Source organism: Hipposideros armiger, unplaced genomic scaffold, assembly GCF_001890085.2.
Source record: "Hipposideros armiger isolate ML-2016 unplaced genomic scaffold, ASM189008v1 scaffold_158, whole genome shotgun sequence".
In the NCBI taxonomy this organism is placed as follows: Eukaryota; Metazoa; Chordata; class Mammalia; order Chiroptera; family Hipposideridae; genus Hipposideros; species Hipposideros armiger.
In genome coordinates this window covers 887,250-904,940 of record NW_017731508.1, presented here as the reverse complement: position 1 = coordinate 904,940, position 17,691 = coordinate 887,250, and the positions used below count along the sequence as shown (strand labels likewise).

General features: G+C 42.4%; 1 protein-coding gene across 2 annotated transcripts in view; it reads right to left on the bottom strand.

Annotated features, from left to right (window-relative positions):
- Positions 1 to 230: 230 nt before the first annotated feature.
- EIF4E3 (eukaryotic translation initiation factor 4E family member 3) overlaps positions 231 to 17,691 on the bottom strand; it is a 78,791-nt gene continuing 61,330 nt past the window's right edge. For both annotated transcript variants that reach the window (XM_019651347.1, XM_019651346.1), the window contains 5 exons: positions 16,094 to 16,188; positions 14,498 to 14,558; positions 12,201 to 12,267; positions 8,217 to 8,372; positions 231 to 3,881 (listed from right to left, as the gene is read on the bottom strand). In XM_019651347.1, coding sequence (XP_019506892.1) covers positions 3,835 to 3,881; positions 8,217 to 8,372; positions 12,201 to 12,267; positions 14,498 to 14,558; positions 16,094 to 16,119 — 357 coding nt within the window. In that variant the 5' untranslated portion in view covers positions 16,120 to 16,188 and the 3' untranslated portion in view covers positions 231 to 3,834. The remainder of the gene's footprint in view (positions 3,882 to 8,216; positions 8,373 to 12,200; positions 12,268 to 14,497; positions 14,559 to 16,093; positions 16,189 to 17,691) is intronic.

The following is a 17,691-nucleotide window of genomic DNA, read 5'->3' as shown; positions in this document are numbered from 1 at the left end:
TTCATGCATATGTAAAAACAATAGAAAATAAAAACCGAACAGTATAATCAGATGTGTAAGGAATCTCTCTGGGCTTGTTTCCTCATAGGAGAAAAGGAAGAACCCACTCTAATTACCACACAGGAGCATACATTCAAAGGGGCTTTTCACTGCACCTTCGTGCCTGCCTCTTTCCTCTTCACCTTCTGAACTCCTCTCAGCTGCTGAGAACCTATCCAGGCTTTTTACAATCCTAAGTCACCAAACTGTTGTAATTTTCGATTGATCTGAATACATTCTTTTAAGAAATAAATTACTACAGGCAGTCCTCTACTTATTCATTTGTAACAAGTGACATCTTACAGAAACATACAATGTAGGAAAGGTGAAGAGTGGACATATTTTTAAAGGGGAGTTCCATATTCAGAAAGCTAACAAAAAAAAATCAAACAGTAATTTAACTTCTCCCTTTGGGCACAATATTTGAGGAAATGTTTCTTACATGTTACTGTATTTCATTCAGTCTCTTTATAACTGCTTTTCAGGCTCAATGAGATCCTTAGATTTGAGAGTTTAAAATCAGCATCTGGAGAGGTTTATCTTTGACACATTTTTATTTGGTGTAGGAGAGCTAAACTTCTATTGGTAGTATCTAATTTTTATAAAATTACAAGAGCAAAATGCTGTAGACTCTTAAAATAATTACACAAGCATAGTTCAAGAAATTCCGCTGCTGAGCCGGAGCCACCGGCTGGAGGGCAGCGCCACCATGTGGCCGCTCCAAACGCTGTCAGCCCTATGTGAGCACGAGAGGGGGTTCTCTCCTAAGGCGATTTTCAAACACCAAACTGCAACACTGCCGTGTCACTGAGAGTGAGAGGGAGAAATGAGAACTGTTTGTAACGAGAACGTCTGATTCTGTACAGTCTTATCCGTGGTGACAGGACCAGTAAATTAGTGTTTGACTGGGGTGACTTGGGGGGTTAGGCTGACTGACTTGGAGTGCTCTCTGCTGAAGGATGCAGCCTACAGCTTCAGAGCCCAGCTCTGTCGCTTGTTAGCCCCATGTCCTTTAACAAAGCACAGATTTGGTGAAGGCCCTGTGGGTAGATGTACACTATGTCTACTGGACCCAATTTTAGTCAAAGTTTCTTTCGGCTATAAAGTCTGGTGACCATATACGTGATGTAGATATAAGCTAAATTCAAGAAGAAAGTTGAGAAGGTTAGAGTCAAGTTAAACTCATTTAAAGTTTATTAGAATTGTGTTTTTCTTTTCGTGTTTTTTCCCCTGTCAATTGTACCATGAATTTAATAGCCACATTATATTAAATATACATGTTTGCTGTAAACTACACCTTCAGTTCAGAAATGTGAAAGAGTGACCTGGGCAATAATGGAGGAGAAAAAGCATGCTGGAGTGCCTGCCTCTGCCTCACAGACCCTGAGGAATTACAAAGACAAGAACAGGAGCGCTCTGGCCTCTGTGCGTCTCTGCGAGGGCAGTCTAGGCTGCGCCTGCACAGGCTTCACTGAAAATCAAAAACAAAACAGGCTTCTACGAAAATGTCCCACTTTCCCCAGCAAGATGGGGATGCTGCCCTAATACAAAAGTCACATGATCCACAAAATGTTCCCTTAAATCTTAAAAGAGTACTGGCTTCTTTAATCCAAGTAGGTAATGAGAGGTTTTTGTGTTTTTTTTGACCTGATTAAATCAGCTTAGTTCATACAGCGTCTCCTATGAATTAAAAATTCAATTAGAACAATTTCCAAAGCAAAATCTGACAAAATCCTTTCTTAAAGCAATTTAGATGATAGATTCTTAACTTAGGCAAATGAAATCCTTCTCACAGTTGATATTTTCCACAGGGTCAGAAACAGTTGCATGAGTGCTCTGGGACAAAAACCTACTTTGTGTCTTAAGCCATGTTTCATGATCATAAACAATAGAAACTAGAAAACATTAATGTGAGCCTAACATTCCTATTTATTTTATTTTATTTTTGCTTCAAAGGCTACATACATGCAAAAGTTGAACATGTCATCACAATGCTTTTAAATAAAGTTCAAAAATAAAAATACTTCAAAATCCACTTACTTATGGAATATATATGACAATTATAATGAAGATAAGTCAATTATATCCTTTTTCTAATCTATCAGAAAAATACTTAGATTATAAAAAAGAATTTTAATTCATGTCCAGAATACCTTTTTTAAATCCTTGATCAATAATTTAAAAACAAGTTGGATGTTAGCACAATATTTAAAGAAACAAGTTCCAGCTTTTGGAAAATGGGTCTGAGATCCTTATACCTCATTTTGAAATCACTGAAGAAATTCAAATTTAGAAGCAAAGCATTTTTTTAAAACTATGATCATTGTTATTATGGTTGATGTGGTTAGTAATGCAAGTGAAGGGCACAGTTTTTAAAAATGGATATCATTGAAAGTCCTTTAAAGTGTCTGAAGGAAGAAGTGTATTTACACACACAGGTAGGAGGCGTGTCTCTGCTGGTCAATACTGCAAGAGGAATGAAAGATCCTAGAAGCCAGGGAGGTGTGAGCGCGGGCCCCTTGGGGAACTGTCTGAGCTTGCACTGGCTCTGACTCCACTGACACACCAGCAGGAAGAAGCGGCTCCAAGTGGCCCTGCCCTCTCCAGGTGAAAGCCGGAGGCTGCAGGGCAGGGAGGGAGGGAGCAGGCACGTTCTGAGCAAGCTGCCATTGGCTTCTACTAAAACCAGCGTTTCTTTGGCAACATAATACGTTAGGTATTAACAATTCCAAAGAATTCAGACGAACAGAATGCACTCGAAGTTCAACTTTGTGAATGTTCACATTCATCCTGGAAATGAGATTTGGCTTCCTGCTCCTGAATGGAAAAGGCAGGCGGCCCAGGTCGGAGGCCTGCTGGTTACTGGAAATGACAGGCAATGTCAGCAGGAACCAATGTGCTCAAATTGATGTGGAAATCCTTACGTGGGTACACACACCCAAAATTCAGGAGAAGCTTGATTCAGACAATTAAAATATTACCTCCTCTTTCAATCAGAAATATAAGGTTTCCTATTTGGAGGAATCCCTTGCTACCTTCCTTTGGAAAGGCCAAATGAAATTCTGGTTAGAAATATGTTAACAGAGTCCAAAACCTAGAGTTTGATTTATATTCTGATACTCAACTGTGATTATAGTTTTCATGCTAGGCAACCCAACTATTAGTTTTCCTTTATAGCTAAAAACAAACAACAAACAAACAAACAAAAAGGTTTGAAAAGAAAAGATAAAAGATGTGTGTGCCGTCAGTGCAAAATCTGATTAAGTATGGTTTTTCTTTTCCCTGGGACAGAAAAAACAATGCCCAGTGCATAGTACGTAGAAATGTGTCACAACAAATAATCAAGACAGGTTTCACCAGCTAGTAGTCCTCTGAGTACACTGTGGTTTCTCAAAAGCAGTATTGTCATGATTATGCATCTTCTCATTAACTAGGTGCAGCAGAGCTACTTAAAGGGAAACCCATTTCTTGTGCCTCAATGAAAGGAGAGTGCAGAAAACAATAATTAGACCGAATAAGGAATTTAAAAGGGAAACAAAATTGGGAGTGAACAGAACAGAGAATTTAGAAAGAGAGGGGAAAAAAAAAAAAAGCAAGTAAGTGATGGTAGAAACCCCACACAATCTCCCCACCCCACCTGCCAGTCTGAGCCCTAATTGCCCAATCTGCAAGGACAGAAACCATTCTAAATGGACCAGCATCGGACTTCGGCAAATCTTCTCTTCACTCTCCCTCCTGTTAAGACCGTTTCCAAAACCAATCAGCAAAGGACAAAGAATTCTTTACAGAGTGCAATTAGTGTTTTCCACGTCCACCTTCAAAAGCATGATGCTCTTCATGGGCTAAAGGACAGAAAAAAACAAAAAAGAAAAAAAGGAAAGAAAACTTTAAGCAAAGGATGGGGCAACCCTTCTCTAAGGCATCTCATTCAGTTTCCCCAAATGTTGGCAAGAACTCAAATATCTTTTTGTGCCAGTAACTGTTAGCTAAGGCGAGCATTTTCTGAGAAACGTAATAATGAAAATTAAAACAAGGAATAAACAAGCAATGGGCATGCTGCCTGTTTCTTCTTGCTGTGCCGGAGGCAATGAGTAATCCAACAAGCTGATGAAGAGAGTATGTTGGGCTCCGAGCAAATGCTGCAGGGAAAAACGCATCCCACAGAATGCACGGGTAGGGAGGGGCCTCACATTACCAAAGATGGGCCATTCACAAGCCTATCTTGAAAAAATAAAATGGAAGGAAAATGAAACAAAACAAAGAACAACACAAGGGTGGTGACAATTATTTACGTCTCCTCACCTTTGAAAGCCCTCTGAGGGAAATGAAGTTTCATAAAATTGATGGGTCTTTTATTTTTCACAATGATTGTTTTTCCCCAGCTCTATTGTCTGGCTTACAAAATTACTAATTACAATTAAAAACCGTAGAATACAAATTATCAAAAGTACTTTTCAAAGACTTAAAATTTTAAAAAGTGGAAGTGGGAAATGGGGAACCTATGAAATACAAAGCATTTCTTCCAAGGCAGAGGGCCAAGGCTGAAAATCTCCTTTCTGGACCTTGTTTAACTATCACCATGAAGTACGGGCAGAGTGCCTTCTCTCAAGTGGACAAGTGGCTCGGGTCTGACAGGGCCAAGGGCAACTCAGGGTCCCATACTTTGTCCTCGCTCCTGCACCAGCAGTGAAGGCGTCCTCGGAAGGCACACGTGGGCTGGCCCGTTTCCCTTTTAGCCTCTCCCAATTCTCTGGGTTAAATATGGACTAAATTCTTCAGACTAATGCGGGGTGCGGAGGGGGGAACACACCGTCTTCCCTAAAGGCTTGTTCTGGGTGTCCACCCCAACCTGCTCTTCACTTGGATAAAACCTTAGAAGGACACCTCTAGCTCTGAGGGTTACTTCTGGTTGGCTGAACTCCTAAGGGTGGCCTGTAATCCAAACTGTTTAATTGAACATTTCTCACAAGTAGAGCTTTGCAAATATTTCACTTATGTTGTTGTTGTTGTTGTTTTTCTCCATTTAAGAAAGACTTTCAGGGCAGACACCAAAGAAAACATGGTCTGCTCTGCAATAAACTATGCAGAGCTGCTGGGTCACATGGGGACCCATGACCTCATGGTGACACTGGGCTGCACATCATAGAATCAGGAGCTATGGGCTGTCCAAAGGCTCTTATTGCTTCTGAGCACCAGGGACTTGAGGGGCAGTTGTAGCTGAGACACTGGCGAGCCGCGACTTGGGTGGCGCATAGAGACAGCAGAAGAGAGGATTCAGAACTGGGAGGGCCCCGGGGAGCCGAGGCAGCTCTGTCTGCCTCAGGTCAGACTGGGCAGAAAGAAGATAGAAATGCTGGAATCCAGGACTCAGCAAACTTTTTCTGGAAAGAGGAGGCATGGGATAGATATTTTAGGCTCTGCGGGCCATGGGGTCTCTGCCAGTCCTTAACTCTGCCACTGTCGCATGAAGCAGCCATACGTGACAGGCACACAGATGGGCAATACTGGTGGCGATATACTTTATACACATGTGGACACTGCGATTTGAATTTCATACAATTTTATGTGTTGTAGTCCTTCTTTTGATTTTTTCCCCCAACCATTTAAAAACATGAAAACCATTCTTAGCTGCAGCCCATACAAAAACAGGCAGGGGGTGTGTGTGCAGATTTGGCTTGAGGTTTGTAGCTTGCCAACGTCTGTCTTTTGGCTTGAGGTTTGTAGCTTGCCAACGTCTGTCTAAACAATTCTCACGTCAGAAAAGACATGTGTCATTCAGCTGCTCTGAATAACCTACAGCATTTGCAGGGAGGGGTCTCTGTACACTGGGAGTTTCTCCGTCAAATAACCACTCTTTATCCAAATCATATATAATTAGCAACAGCCCTCTCCTCACCCACCATGACAGAATGTGCTAGAGCTCTTTCTACATGGACAATCTGCCCTGTCAGCTGCCTCTCGTGTACTTGTGAGTACTTTCACCAGGATCCTGTTAACGAGACAGTAGAACAGCAGAAGCATGGAGCTGCCCATTTCTAACTGAGCTCCTCTGTGACCATTCTTCATGCTGGGCTCAGGCTCCTGCCCAAACTTCACTTTTCCAAATCAATTCTGCAGCTCATGGTACTCGTCCCGACTCAGAAAAGGCCTGCCTGCTTTATGTAAAATAAAGAGAACTGCTTCTTCTTTTCTGACTCAGGTTTTTATTTAAATGATCTTTGAGTTTTTAAATGTGAATTTATGCCATTAAAATATGGATTTCTGAGGTTTACTGAGACTGTAGCCAGTTCTGCAGTATCCACAAACTTCACAATGGCATCTATCTTTAGGGTGCCTATTTAAGTTGCTTCAACTGCCCAAAGCTGCAACTTTACCCCCATGTTGGTCTCCTCCCCCATCACAACAGCTAAGCAGGGAATCATCCTTGTTTAGTCTTACCTGATGAATGTGCTGCCCTAAAAATCAGCCTAAGCACTTGTGGCCTAATTATCTAATGAAACACTCATGTGTTGAGCGTGCTGCTAACCAACACATTACCTGGAAATTTCATCATGTAATTTTGAAGTAGAAGGGACCTTGGAGATCATTTCAGACCAAGCTCCTCACCATTTAGATGAGTAAATGAAAAAATGAGACGCTGTGACTTGTTCAAGGTCACAGTGTTGAAATGGAACAAAAACTCAGAGCATCTGACTTAATCGCTCCAAACTGCTCTGCTCTTTAGAGTCCAATGTGGAGCTGGTTCAAAAGCAGTCAAGAACGTTTCAGCCTGTTCATCAACGGCAGTGGGACATACTTCCTCCCAGAGTGTCTGCTGTGGTCAGGCTTGTGGAGTAGAAGGAAAAGACCCTCGGTGACCTTTCAATTAATATCTGGGGTGAAAATACAATTAGTGTTCCCTGAGGAATGGAAATTGTATCTAGAAATGTGCAGTTGCCACACTGCGCCGCCAGTAAGCGACTTCTGCAGTGCCACTGTCTGTCTCTTGTATTTAAACTTTCGTTTACAGCTCAGAAGCTGAGCGCCTCCTGGATGTGTGCAGCCCGGGGGCAGTCTCACTGCTAAAATCTCAATCATGTGGCCTGTGCTGTGCGACTCCTTAGAAGGAGGCCTTAGTTTCATATCCTCCACCAGACTCAGACACTCATGACACACAATTTGGTTTTTTTTCCCCCCTCCTTTTTGGCAAAGTGTTGAGAAAAGTGAAACAAGAAATGAAGTGTGTTTCAGCAATTTTAAGATACACTCCCCCTCTTGCCAGCCCACATCTGAAAGTCATGGAATCAATACTGTGTCATAGTTTAATTGGGAGCCTTTTATTTTTCTTTCTCAGTAATACTTATCATCTAAAATAATACTTATCATCCAGGGCATTTGATATTCAATGAAATACAGTCATTATAAAAACTGAGTTACTGACTCTTGGAACAGTTTGGGAAATAGAAAATTTATCAAACGTGTGTAGGGCTGTGAATCCTTCACTCTAACTCACTGTTGAAAGTGTAACCTGAAATTTGATCTACCAAACATCGGTTTAATAGCACTAAGCTGTTTTCATTATGACAAAAATGACTTTTTCAAGAGAGCACACAAAAGCAATGAACATGAATCATGATGGAAACAATGGATCCACACACCTATTCATGCTGCTAACATGTCAGCACTGAGCATGGCTTCTCTTTCAGGTCTGTGTCCCAGTCATCCGCAATGAGGACAGATTAGCATTTCAGGAGGACAGTCAATCGCCCCGTGCTCAGAACTGTTCCTTCACAAATACAGATGTTACACATTATAAACTCCTGTTAATGAAGGGATGACTGAATATCTACCTGCCGGTCCATACAATAAAATTTTTTGTTGTTGTTATTGTTGCTTCAAATAGAAGGTAATTTTTTCTGAGAATGACAAATGTAAGGTCAGGTTTAAATGTCTGAAATAATAAATACAATATGTATCTCCTTTTCTGATCCATGCATTTAAGCGACAATTAAATTTCATTTTAATTCCTGAGACTAAACTTGCTTTTTAAAAAACCACTTCAATGTATTTTACTGAAATGTTTTCTGGATTATAGAATTTCAAGTGATTCTGCCTTCCCCTCATTTGCAACACAGTTTCTATTTTTAAAAGTATGAAAGAATTATCGAGAAAGAAGTAACTGGAAATGAAGCACTTACGTTTATAAAATACTGCTTTAAAAGATATGTGGGGCAGAAGTTCATAGATCTTTTCTAAAACGGTCGCTTCATCCACCAAGGAGGCATTTACGTTCCAGACTTGGACAACGTCTTCTCGGTCCCGAACGCTGACACTCACTCCTGCTACTTCATCATCTAAGAGGAAGGCAGGGAAAGAGAAATGAGTGAAAGCTTCAAGTGTGCCCGCGTTGCTTTTAAGTACTTATCACGGTATCTGTATGTTATAAATAAGATGGTAAAAAGAAGGTGGCACAAGAGAACCCATAATAAATACCTGTTTCTAAGGAGAATTATTGGACAAAAAGCAAGTTATTGGGTAAAAGCTGAAGTAATCACATCACATTTAACCAGGGACTTAGATAAACAAACCGTTCCAGCCAAACAAATTTTCCAGATAAGTAATTTCCCCTTTTTAACACATTACCAAAGCTTTTTATTTTTAAAGATTTTATTGGGGAATTGGGGGAGGGGAACAGCATTGGGGAATCGGGGAAGGGAAACAGACAAGTTGCTGTCCTTTTGTTCTTCAGTCTAGTTGTGGAGGACGTTGCGTCACTGGCCCATGTTGGTGTTATTGCGTTCTTTCCTGGGTGAGGCAGATTGGTCGCCAGGCCCTGGAAAGCTGCTCACAGCAGCGCTTGGCAGCTCACATTGGCTGCCAGCCACTCACAGTAGCTTATGGCAGCCCACTGCGGCTCCACTGCAGCCTACGCCGTTGGCCTGCGACTCACAGCAGCCCAGCTCCAGGTCAAGCTGTTGTTCACCGTCTTAGCTGTAGAGGGCGCAGCATCACTGGCTCTAAAATGGGATCCGAACCGGGGCCCTGCTGCTCAGAGCTGGCATCCCAAGCCAACCCTTAACCAATGCACCACTTGGCAGGCCCTACCAAAGCTTTTTGACTATTTCTTACTCTGTTTTGATGAGACTTTTTCTAAAATGAGTTGTATAATACTTGGCCCTCTGAAAGCCAAGAGAACTCAAATGAACTTTTCCTCGATGCTTGACTGTCTTTGTTAAGAAAGCAAGTACTTCTCCGGGCTTCCTGCCAAGCATTCGGAGCTCTTGGGGTGGTTAGCACTACTTGCCCCAACACCAGCTGGGCCCTGACAGTGTTCCACGTGGCTCTTTCTGCTTTGGAGGTTTGCTTGTCTCCTTTCCTATCAATTCTCCCTGTTCTCGAATGCTTCTCTGTGGCCTCCAGCTTTAAACTGTGGGCTATAGACCCAAGGACCATATGTTAGCACTGTGGGTAAAGTAAGAGTAAACACCTTCCGAGTGTGGCTCTGCCCTTACAGGACTTTAGTGAATGGACATGAAAGCATTTACCTACATTCATTAATGTAGATCTTTCTTTTTTTAACTAAATCTGGATGTGTGATGCAGACAATCTCTGTAGACCCTTGGGAAAGGTCTGTTTACTGGCACAGGCTCCCAGGCAGCACATATGCTCTGTGTACACCGGTTTGCAGTGACAGAAGTCGACTTTGGATTCCTGGTGTACATGTTCAGTACATATGAGAGATGTGGGCTCAGCTCTGCGCATGCATACTCAGCATCAGTAAGTAAAACGAGAAAGGTAAGCATCAAAATTAGGAAATGTTGCTTTAGTGAATATGCTTTGCCTAATTTGCTGTAAATCTGTAAATCTAAATATTTCTGTCATCTGTTCTTCCAACTGTCTTCTGGAGGTTCAAATATTCTAGTATTTAGATACAATTTAGGTAAGCACACATCCGATTTACTAAAGGACTTCATCTTCAGGAAAATAATTCCTTTCTTTCCTCCTTCCTTCTCTTCTCTCCCTCCCTCTGTCCCTTTTCTTTCTAAATGAAGTTGATCATGGCTAAATGTGTATGATTTGGCACTAAATGATTCCATTTACATAAATGTTTGAAGCTGGCACAATCAACCCTACGGTGTGGGAGGTCGGCTGGCAGCCACCTTTGGGGGGTAGGGGAGGATGAGGCAGTGTTCTGGGCGGGCAGCGGGTCACGTGCTGCCCCTTGATCTGGATGCTGGTTACAGGGATCTGTTTACTTTGTGAATATTTATCGATGTATACATATTATAGTTTGTGTACTTTTCTGTATATAGGTAACAATAAAACAGAAATTTCCAAATAAATAAATAGCATCTGATCATGGCCATCCAACAGGAATTTATTCCATCAAAAAAATTTGTTTTATATACAGGTTTCTTATTTTTTAATTTACACCTTCAAAATGTACTTGTTAGAGTTCAATGTTAAATTTTATGTGAACATAAAGTCATCAAGTGAAGAAGGAAGCTTTGCAGTTGACCGCTTTCAAGAAGGGCCATGCAGTCACTAGATAAGCCTTTAGGGAAATCTGGGAATTCGCCAGTCTTTTGGTGTTGTCCACTTCTACGCTTTGGGTCCGAGGGTGCTGTAACTGACGGATGCTCAGTATGCCGAACTGTCAGTATTTCAAATGGGCTTGGCTTTGGGTAACTAGGCATAGCCTACTATATTCCACAGCAGTTTTAGAAACAGCAGAGTAAAAAGGCTGCAACTCTTATGTAAAGGCAGATCCATCAGCAAACATGTAATATTCATAAGCAGAGTCAACCCGAAAAAGCCTGATTATTTTAGGGTGCTGGCAGCATCTGACACTAGAGCTCGGTAGGAGGAGCCACTGTTTAAAGATAGAGGAAGTGAGCCCCGTAAAGATTAGCTGACTTGCTTCAAGTGGCAGAGCTGGGTTAATGGAAGAGCTAATGGCTAATAGTTAATGGTGTTCTCGTTTCCTAAGTCAACCACAGAACAATGGGTCTTCTTTCCTTAATCCTGGCTATTTATTATTACTTAGATAATTTTCCCTGGTTCTGGAAACAGGAATAATTCATACAAAAAATTTGCTCTCCCAGGGATTTCTGTGTTTATAATTATACATAGGACGTATTTTTGGCTGCACATTGTAACGTTGCTAACCACTCCCTATTAAAACAGAAGGAATCTGTGCTTTGACAATTTCATCTTAACTCCAGTTTTGTCTTAAGTAAATAAAAAAGTGGTGTAAGAAGAAAGCAAAACAACAGCAGAATTATTGAAACTGCTAGTGAGATGAATTTGAAACTTGCCATAGCACAGGCTAGGCCTACAGGGGCTCCTAAAGATAGCACCATCCAAGATGTCTGAGGGTAAATTAGTCAGTACCAAGTTCTTAAAAACAAATATTATCTGAAAGCTCAACAGGAAAAATGTTATTTAAATGTTACCTCAGAAGCATCCAGAACTAACTACCCATGAAAAGTAAAACTTTAAACAAGCAATTTAATTTCCCTCTTTGAGTGGTCTCATGATAAAAAACAAACAAACAAACAAAAAAAGCAAAATAAAAAGGTACTTAAAGGGGCTCTCAGAAATTGACTCAGTATTTGAAAATGGTCTCCAAAGTCCTGAAGACCTTATATTTTAGCCTCAATTATGGGGGTCAGGTTATAGTGCCGGGCGTCCCCTGCCTACCGTTATCACTCTCTTTGAACAGGGGACTAAAAAGGGGACAGGAGGGAGGGGAAAGGGGTTGACAGGGACAGAAAGAGTTGTGTCTGCCTAACTACAAACTTCACTAGACACCAAAGGCATTTTCTCTTCTGGCAGAACGGGAACAGGAAACCAACCACAAGTTCTGGTAAAAGCCCAATTAATATCAAAGTTTCTCTTTTTCTGCCTATTTATTTTGGACAGATGGTCACAGATACTATTAAGATGAATTGTGGAGAAAAAATACATATGCATATACACAGACGTGTGTGTATATATATATATATATATATAATATGCACATATAACACTAAATGCCACAATCACATAAAAAATCCTAAGTAACTTCACAGTTACAAAATAGACAACTTCAAAACATGTGAAGAGTCAAATGCACAAGAACAGACTTCTGCCAGGAACAAGCGCATGCCAAGCAATGTGCCAAGCTGGGGCTCCTTTACCTGCAGCAGCGCAGTCTGCGAACTGCTCCCCGATAGTCGCTAACAACAACTCTTTCCAAACTGTGGACTGGGATGGGAAAGAATCAAAACAAAAAAAAGAACCAAAAAAAATAAATAAGAAAGAAAAAGAAAAAACAACAACACACATATATATTTTTAGACAATTATCTCCAGAACTAAACAAGTCACATTTTCCGCAATGCCACACACACTCCCCATGCCCACATTTGGCGCCCACAGATGTCTCCACATTACAGGTGTGAACATTCACAACAGAGGCAGGTATTGCAGTGTCTGACAAAAACTTTCCACTGATGGGTGCAAGTGATCCAAAGTCACACACTTGGTGTCCAGAATCACAAAGCTAATCTCTAGTGAAACCCTGATGAGTTTCAAGGAATGGGGGAAAATGCTTTCAAATGACTTATAATTTTCTAATTTCTTTACCTCTCTTGGATTCAGAATGTATCAGCTGGTTACATTTCAATGCTATTAGTAAAACCCTTCTCTTCAAAGCCCTTTCCTCTGTTTTTCGTGTAGTTTATCAGGTACACCAAAAGTTACACAGTCGAGAGCACTTAAGGTTATCAACCTCTCTGAGCATCAGTTTCCACTGGGGAACAGGGAATAGTAGCAGGGTCGACCTCCAGGGCCATTATGACCATGAAATCAGTCAGTAAGTGCGCTTAAAGGACTCAACCATCCCATAAATAGCCATGGGTCTGCTATCTGCCAGGGCTCAACACAAAGTCACTGTACTAATAGTGTTTCATATTATGTTCTATTGAGCTGAAAGCAGCCTAGCTGAGTTTTTAACCAAGGAGACAGCAGTTAACCATTGTGACCTCTCACTCTCAAGGAGGGTCTTCTTTTCTCTTCCCTAGACCCTCCCTTTGGGTCTACTTGTCTCTCATCTCGAAATCATCCCTTCCATTTTCTGTCTGTTCCAACTGTAGCCTCTCACATTGTTTGGAAAGAGGAAGTGAGGGAAGGGAAAGAAAGCTCTCTCTCCTGTTTTGAATCCAGACAAGGCTGGCCCACCAGACTCCCACTCATCCACAATTAAGCGTGTGCCGAGCTGTTTCGGATGAGGACACGTGTTCAGACATGAAGAGTTCTCTGGGACTGAATGTGGACAAGTGGGTAACCAACAGAAAGGACAAATGTGCCTTTCAGTCCGTCTTCACTGAAAGTTGGCATCATGAATGTTTCTACTAGAATTCAAAGTCTAGTGTTAGAAAATAGCGTGAAAAGGAAAACTTGTTCTTACTGAAATTAAAAAAAACAAACAAAAAACCTTACATTCTCTCCTCTTATATTCTCGGCTTTCTCTCCTTTTTAAGGGTGACAGAGTGGATTTGTAGGCCTTACTGACATGATCTGTTATTTCCTCCCCTCACATTTTTTATTATGTATGCCAAATAACAGGCAAATCTTGGAGCTACACGTCTTGACTAATATTTGCATCTTTAACAAATAAATCTGGCCATATCTTTAGGTATGTGCTTATAGGGAAATGGCTCCAGCTCAAGCCGATGGGTCTCTGGAGACATTTCAATTCTTTGAGCTTATCCACATGAAAGAAACCATGAAAAGGTGAGAATGGGTAGCATTTACCCTTTCATCTATTTTCAAAGAAGCCTTTTGGCTTTCCAGGGCTTAGGAACAGATTTGAACATTCATTTTCAGTCAGTATGATGAATCAGAGCCCACTCCTGGGAAATCCAGGTTTCTGAGACTTGGCCACTGCAAACCAGCATCCCACCAGGCCATCCCTCCAACCAGGTTCTCATCAGCCCCAGAGCGAGGCTGGCACAGCCTCACATGAAATCCCAAAGGATGGTGAGCTGCGAGGCCTCCCCAGCATCACCTCTCTATCCCATGGTTGTTCTCAGAACCACTTAGCCCCCACTGGAGGAGGGTCAAGCCTTTGGTGGGAAGGGTCCTGCTTCTTGCTGTGTAAACCAACTTCTACATGTTCGTTAGGGCTTGGTTAAGGAAATGACCCCCATAAAGATGAGAAGCTTTGTGTAAAGGTTATAGGTATCTAGCTCTTCACACTACATGACACAGTAAAACCATTATACCACTTCTATAGCGAAACACAATAATATAATTTCAATGGGACAGTGTAAGGCAGAAAAGTCACCTAAGTCAGAACTGAATTTCTCACTCCCAGTTCTATTCTGACACTACCAGGCAGACTCCCTGAAAAGCACAAAATTAATGCTCGTCGTCTGCAGTTGACAACAACCCCAAGTGTAGCCAGTTCTAGAAAAGGAACAGGACGAACCTACCGTGCTCTCCTTGGGAACTTTCATCTTCCATACGCCACCCTTTGCATTACTCTCCTCTTCCCTGGATCAAAGACCAACATCTAAAGTTATACTTGAAGATTAAGTGATTCTATATACACTTACTTTAATAACAGATGACACTGAAAACAGAAAAACCCTCAGCATTCTTCAATAAACTCTCCCCTAGTCCTTTGACTGGAAACAGAAGCTGAAGGGGGTTGGGAGGGGAGAAAATGGAATTCAGTGACCACAAGGATAGGGGAGGTGATGGGACACCAGGTTCTCATCCTCAAGAAGGAGGTGAGGAGAGGTTCCCGAAACCATCTGGGGATGAAAAAAAGTAATGCAAATGCTCGTGTAGGGGCGTTTACATTTCAGTACCTCAATCATGGCATCGCCTTGTCTGATTCTCGTATCAACCTCGTGTTGGGGGTCTATCAGGAGACCCAGCCCTGTGGTGGGAATTTGCTCTGTTTACCTGTTTAGTATCTGCTCCCTCTTCTGGTGAGAGCATCCCAATCTCCCTTACAGAACCACCTGTCTCCTGCTCTTATGTCATCCAGAGAGGGGTGACTCCGCACCCTAGCTTCAAGGGTAGACTTGGGTCTGATGTTTGCCCATGAGAACACTGACTCCCCCCTGGCATTTGTGACTAGCCAGGGATGGAAAGGTGACCCATGTGAGCCAATGAGCGCCAGCTCTGGCATTCTACTGGGGCTAGTGAATGCCAACACTGATAACCTTGTAGGGAGTAACACGAGCTGTTGTGAGCCATTTTGCCACCACAAATGGGACAGCCTGGAAATTAAACCAATGTGGAGGAAAGCAGAGCAAATCTGATAAACAGCGTCAGGTTCCTCCTATCATTTGAGTGCCCAGATCTGCCAGAAATCAGCCCTACCCAGTGGGCTTCTCAGTTACAAGGGCCAAAAAATTCATTTTCTTTCTCAGATTAGGTTCTTGTCATTTTCTACCAAAGGAGCTGAGGTATATTTCATTTTATTAATGAGTATGTAACTTAGAACAGTTGAGGGACGTAATAGGGATTTATTACTAACTGGAACTCCAGCCTAGCAAACCACCCTCATCGCTACAGCAAGCTACTGAAGGAGGGGACCTTCCCCTGGGTCCCAAGCCATGGTCAGCATCGTGCTAAGGGTCCATGCAGAGATGGTCTGAGGTGCCATGGTGTTTGTTCAGCCACACAGCAGACGTGGATGCCACATCTGTCCCCCTGAGCTCCCACCGGCCTATAAGCTTTTTCACTCCCCTGCCTGGGTCATTGTTGAACAAATAAAAGAACCAACCTAGCTGATGCCATGCCCTGTACAGAGCACTACCAAGGACCTCCTGGCAGTGAGACTTGGGGTGCTCGGCGGAGGGACACTGAGAACCTTCTCATGATCCTGAGCCCAGGGTGAAGGGCGGTGGGGGGGGTAGGGGCTCATTTCATAACTAAGTAATAACTAAAATCACTTTCCAGCATCACCTGGAGAAAAGTGCTGTGGCATTCCAATTCAACACGAAGGAAGCATTTTATGAGGCTTACAATCATTTCCCTCCCGACTTAACTTCAAATTAATGTTTGACACTTACCAGAGTGGTCGTCTCTCTCCTCTCATTAAATGATAACTACATCTCAAAGGCAGGCTAGCGACAGGAGGAATATTATTGTACACACTCCAGAATATCTTTAAAAGAAAAATACTTAGTTTAATATACCCAGTTTTGATTTTTACTATGCAACTAGATTATAAATTAATGAATTAGATAAAAAAATCATTAAGTCCTATCCATTAAAAATAGATTTTTCTTGGTGCTCTAATTTTCTGCTAGAAAATGTCCCATAACATTAAGAAATGTTCCTTGCTGAAGTCAGACCAAGTTCTGTGCTTCAGAGTGCTGTGGTTATTAAGCAAACATTCCTAGCATTGTATCTTCACATCAAACTGGGATCTTGCTAATTAGTAAGGATCTTGCTAATGATTTTTCTGACAGGTAAATGGCATCGAATAAAGCCTGTAGTGCATGTGCTGAGCCATACTTCCTATAACACAGGCTGTGTCTTCCTTCTAAGCCTGGAAGGAGTCTGTTATGACTGAGGGATGGGTCTAAAGCAGCGGTTCTTAACCTGTGGGTCGCGACCCCTTTGGGGGTCGAACAACCCTTTCACAGGGGTCGCCTAAGACCATCGGAAAACAAAAAGATATTTACATTATGATTCATAACAGTAGCAAAATTACAGTTATAGAGTAGCAACGAAAGTAATTTTATGGTTGGGGGTCACCACAACATGAGGAACTGTATTAAGGGGTCATGGCATTAGGAAGGTTGAGAACTGCTTGTCTAAAGGAAGATGCAAAGAGGAGTCGCCTTAGGCGCTCTATCTCTTTTCTGTTCCCTCCTAGAAGGAACAGGGAACAACTCAGTTTCCCAAGATACAGGGTCTTAATGGATACTGTGTTCGCCTCAAATTCATCTGGAAGAAACCCTAACCCCAATGGAGTAGTATTAGGAGGCGGGCCCTTTGGGAGGTAATTAGGTCGTCAGGGTGGAGCCTCCATGATGGCACCAGTGTCCCTGTAAGAGGGCTAGTCCTCTCTGTCTCCACCATGTGAGGGTACAATGAGGAGATGGCTCTCTGCCTGTAAACCAGGACCAGGGCTCTCACCAGACTCCAACCATGCTAGCACCCTGGTCTTGGACTCCCTGCCTCTCCAACCATAAGGAATTGCTGTTTGTTGTTTAAGCCACCTAGTCTACGGTATTCTGTTATAGCAGCTGGAACTAAAGAAGACACAGACAGCTGGTAGATAGAAACAGGTTATATAAAAATAAGAGTAAGAGTAACAGAGTAATAGTAATAGTAATCGTGCCAGGTTATGGTCTATGAAATTTTTTTTTATTTTATTTTTTTTAATGGGGAATTGAGGGAGGGAAACAGCTCTGGGGAATCGGGAAGGGGAACAGATAAGTTGCTTTCCTTTTGTTCTTCAGTCTAGTTGTGGAGGACACCGCTTCACTGGCCCATGTTGGTATTATCATTGCGATCGGTCCCCGGCCTCTGGACGGCTGCTCACAGTGGCTCTTGGCAGCTCACACCGGCTGCGGGCCGCTCACGCTGGCTGCCGGCCACACACGGTAGCTTATGGCAGCCCACTGCAGCAGGGGCTGCAGCCTATGCTGTCGCTGGC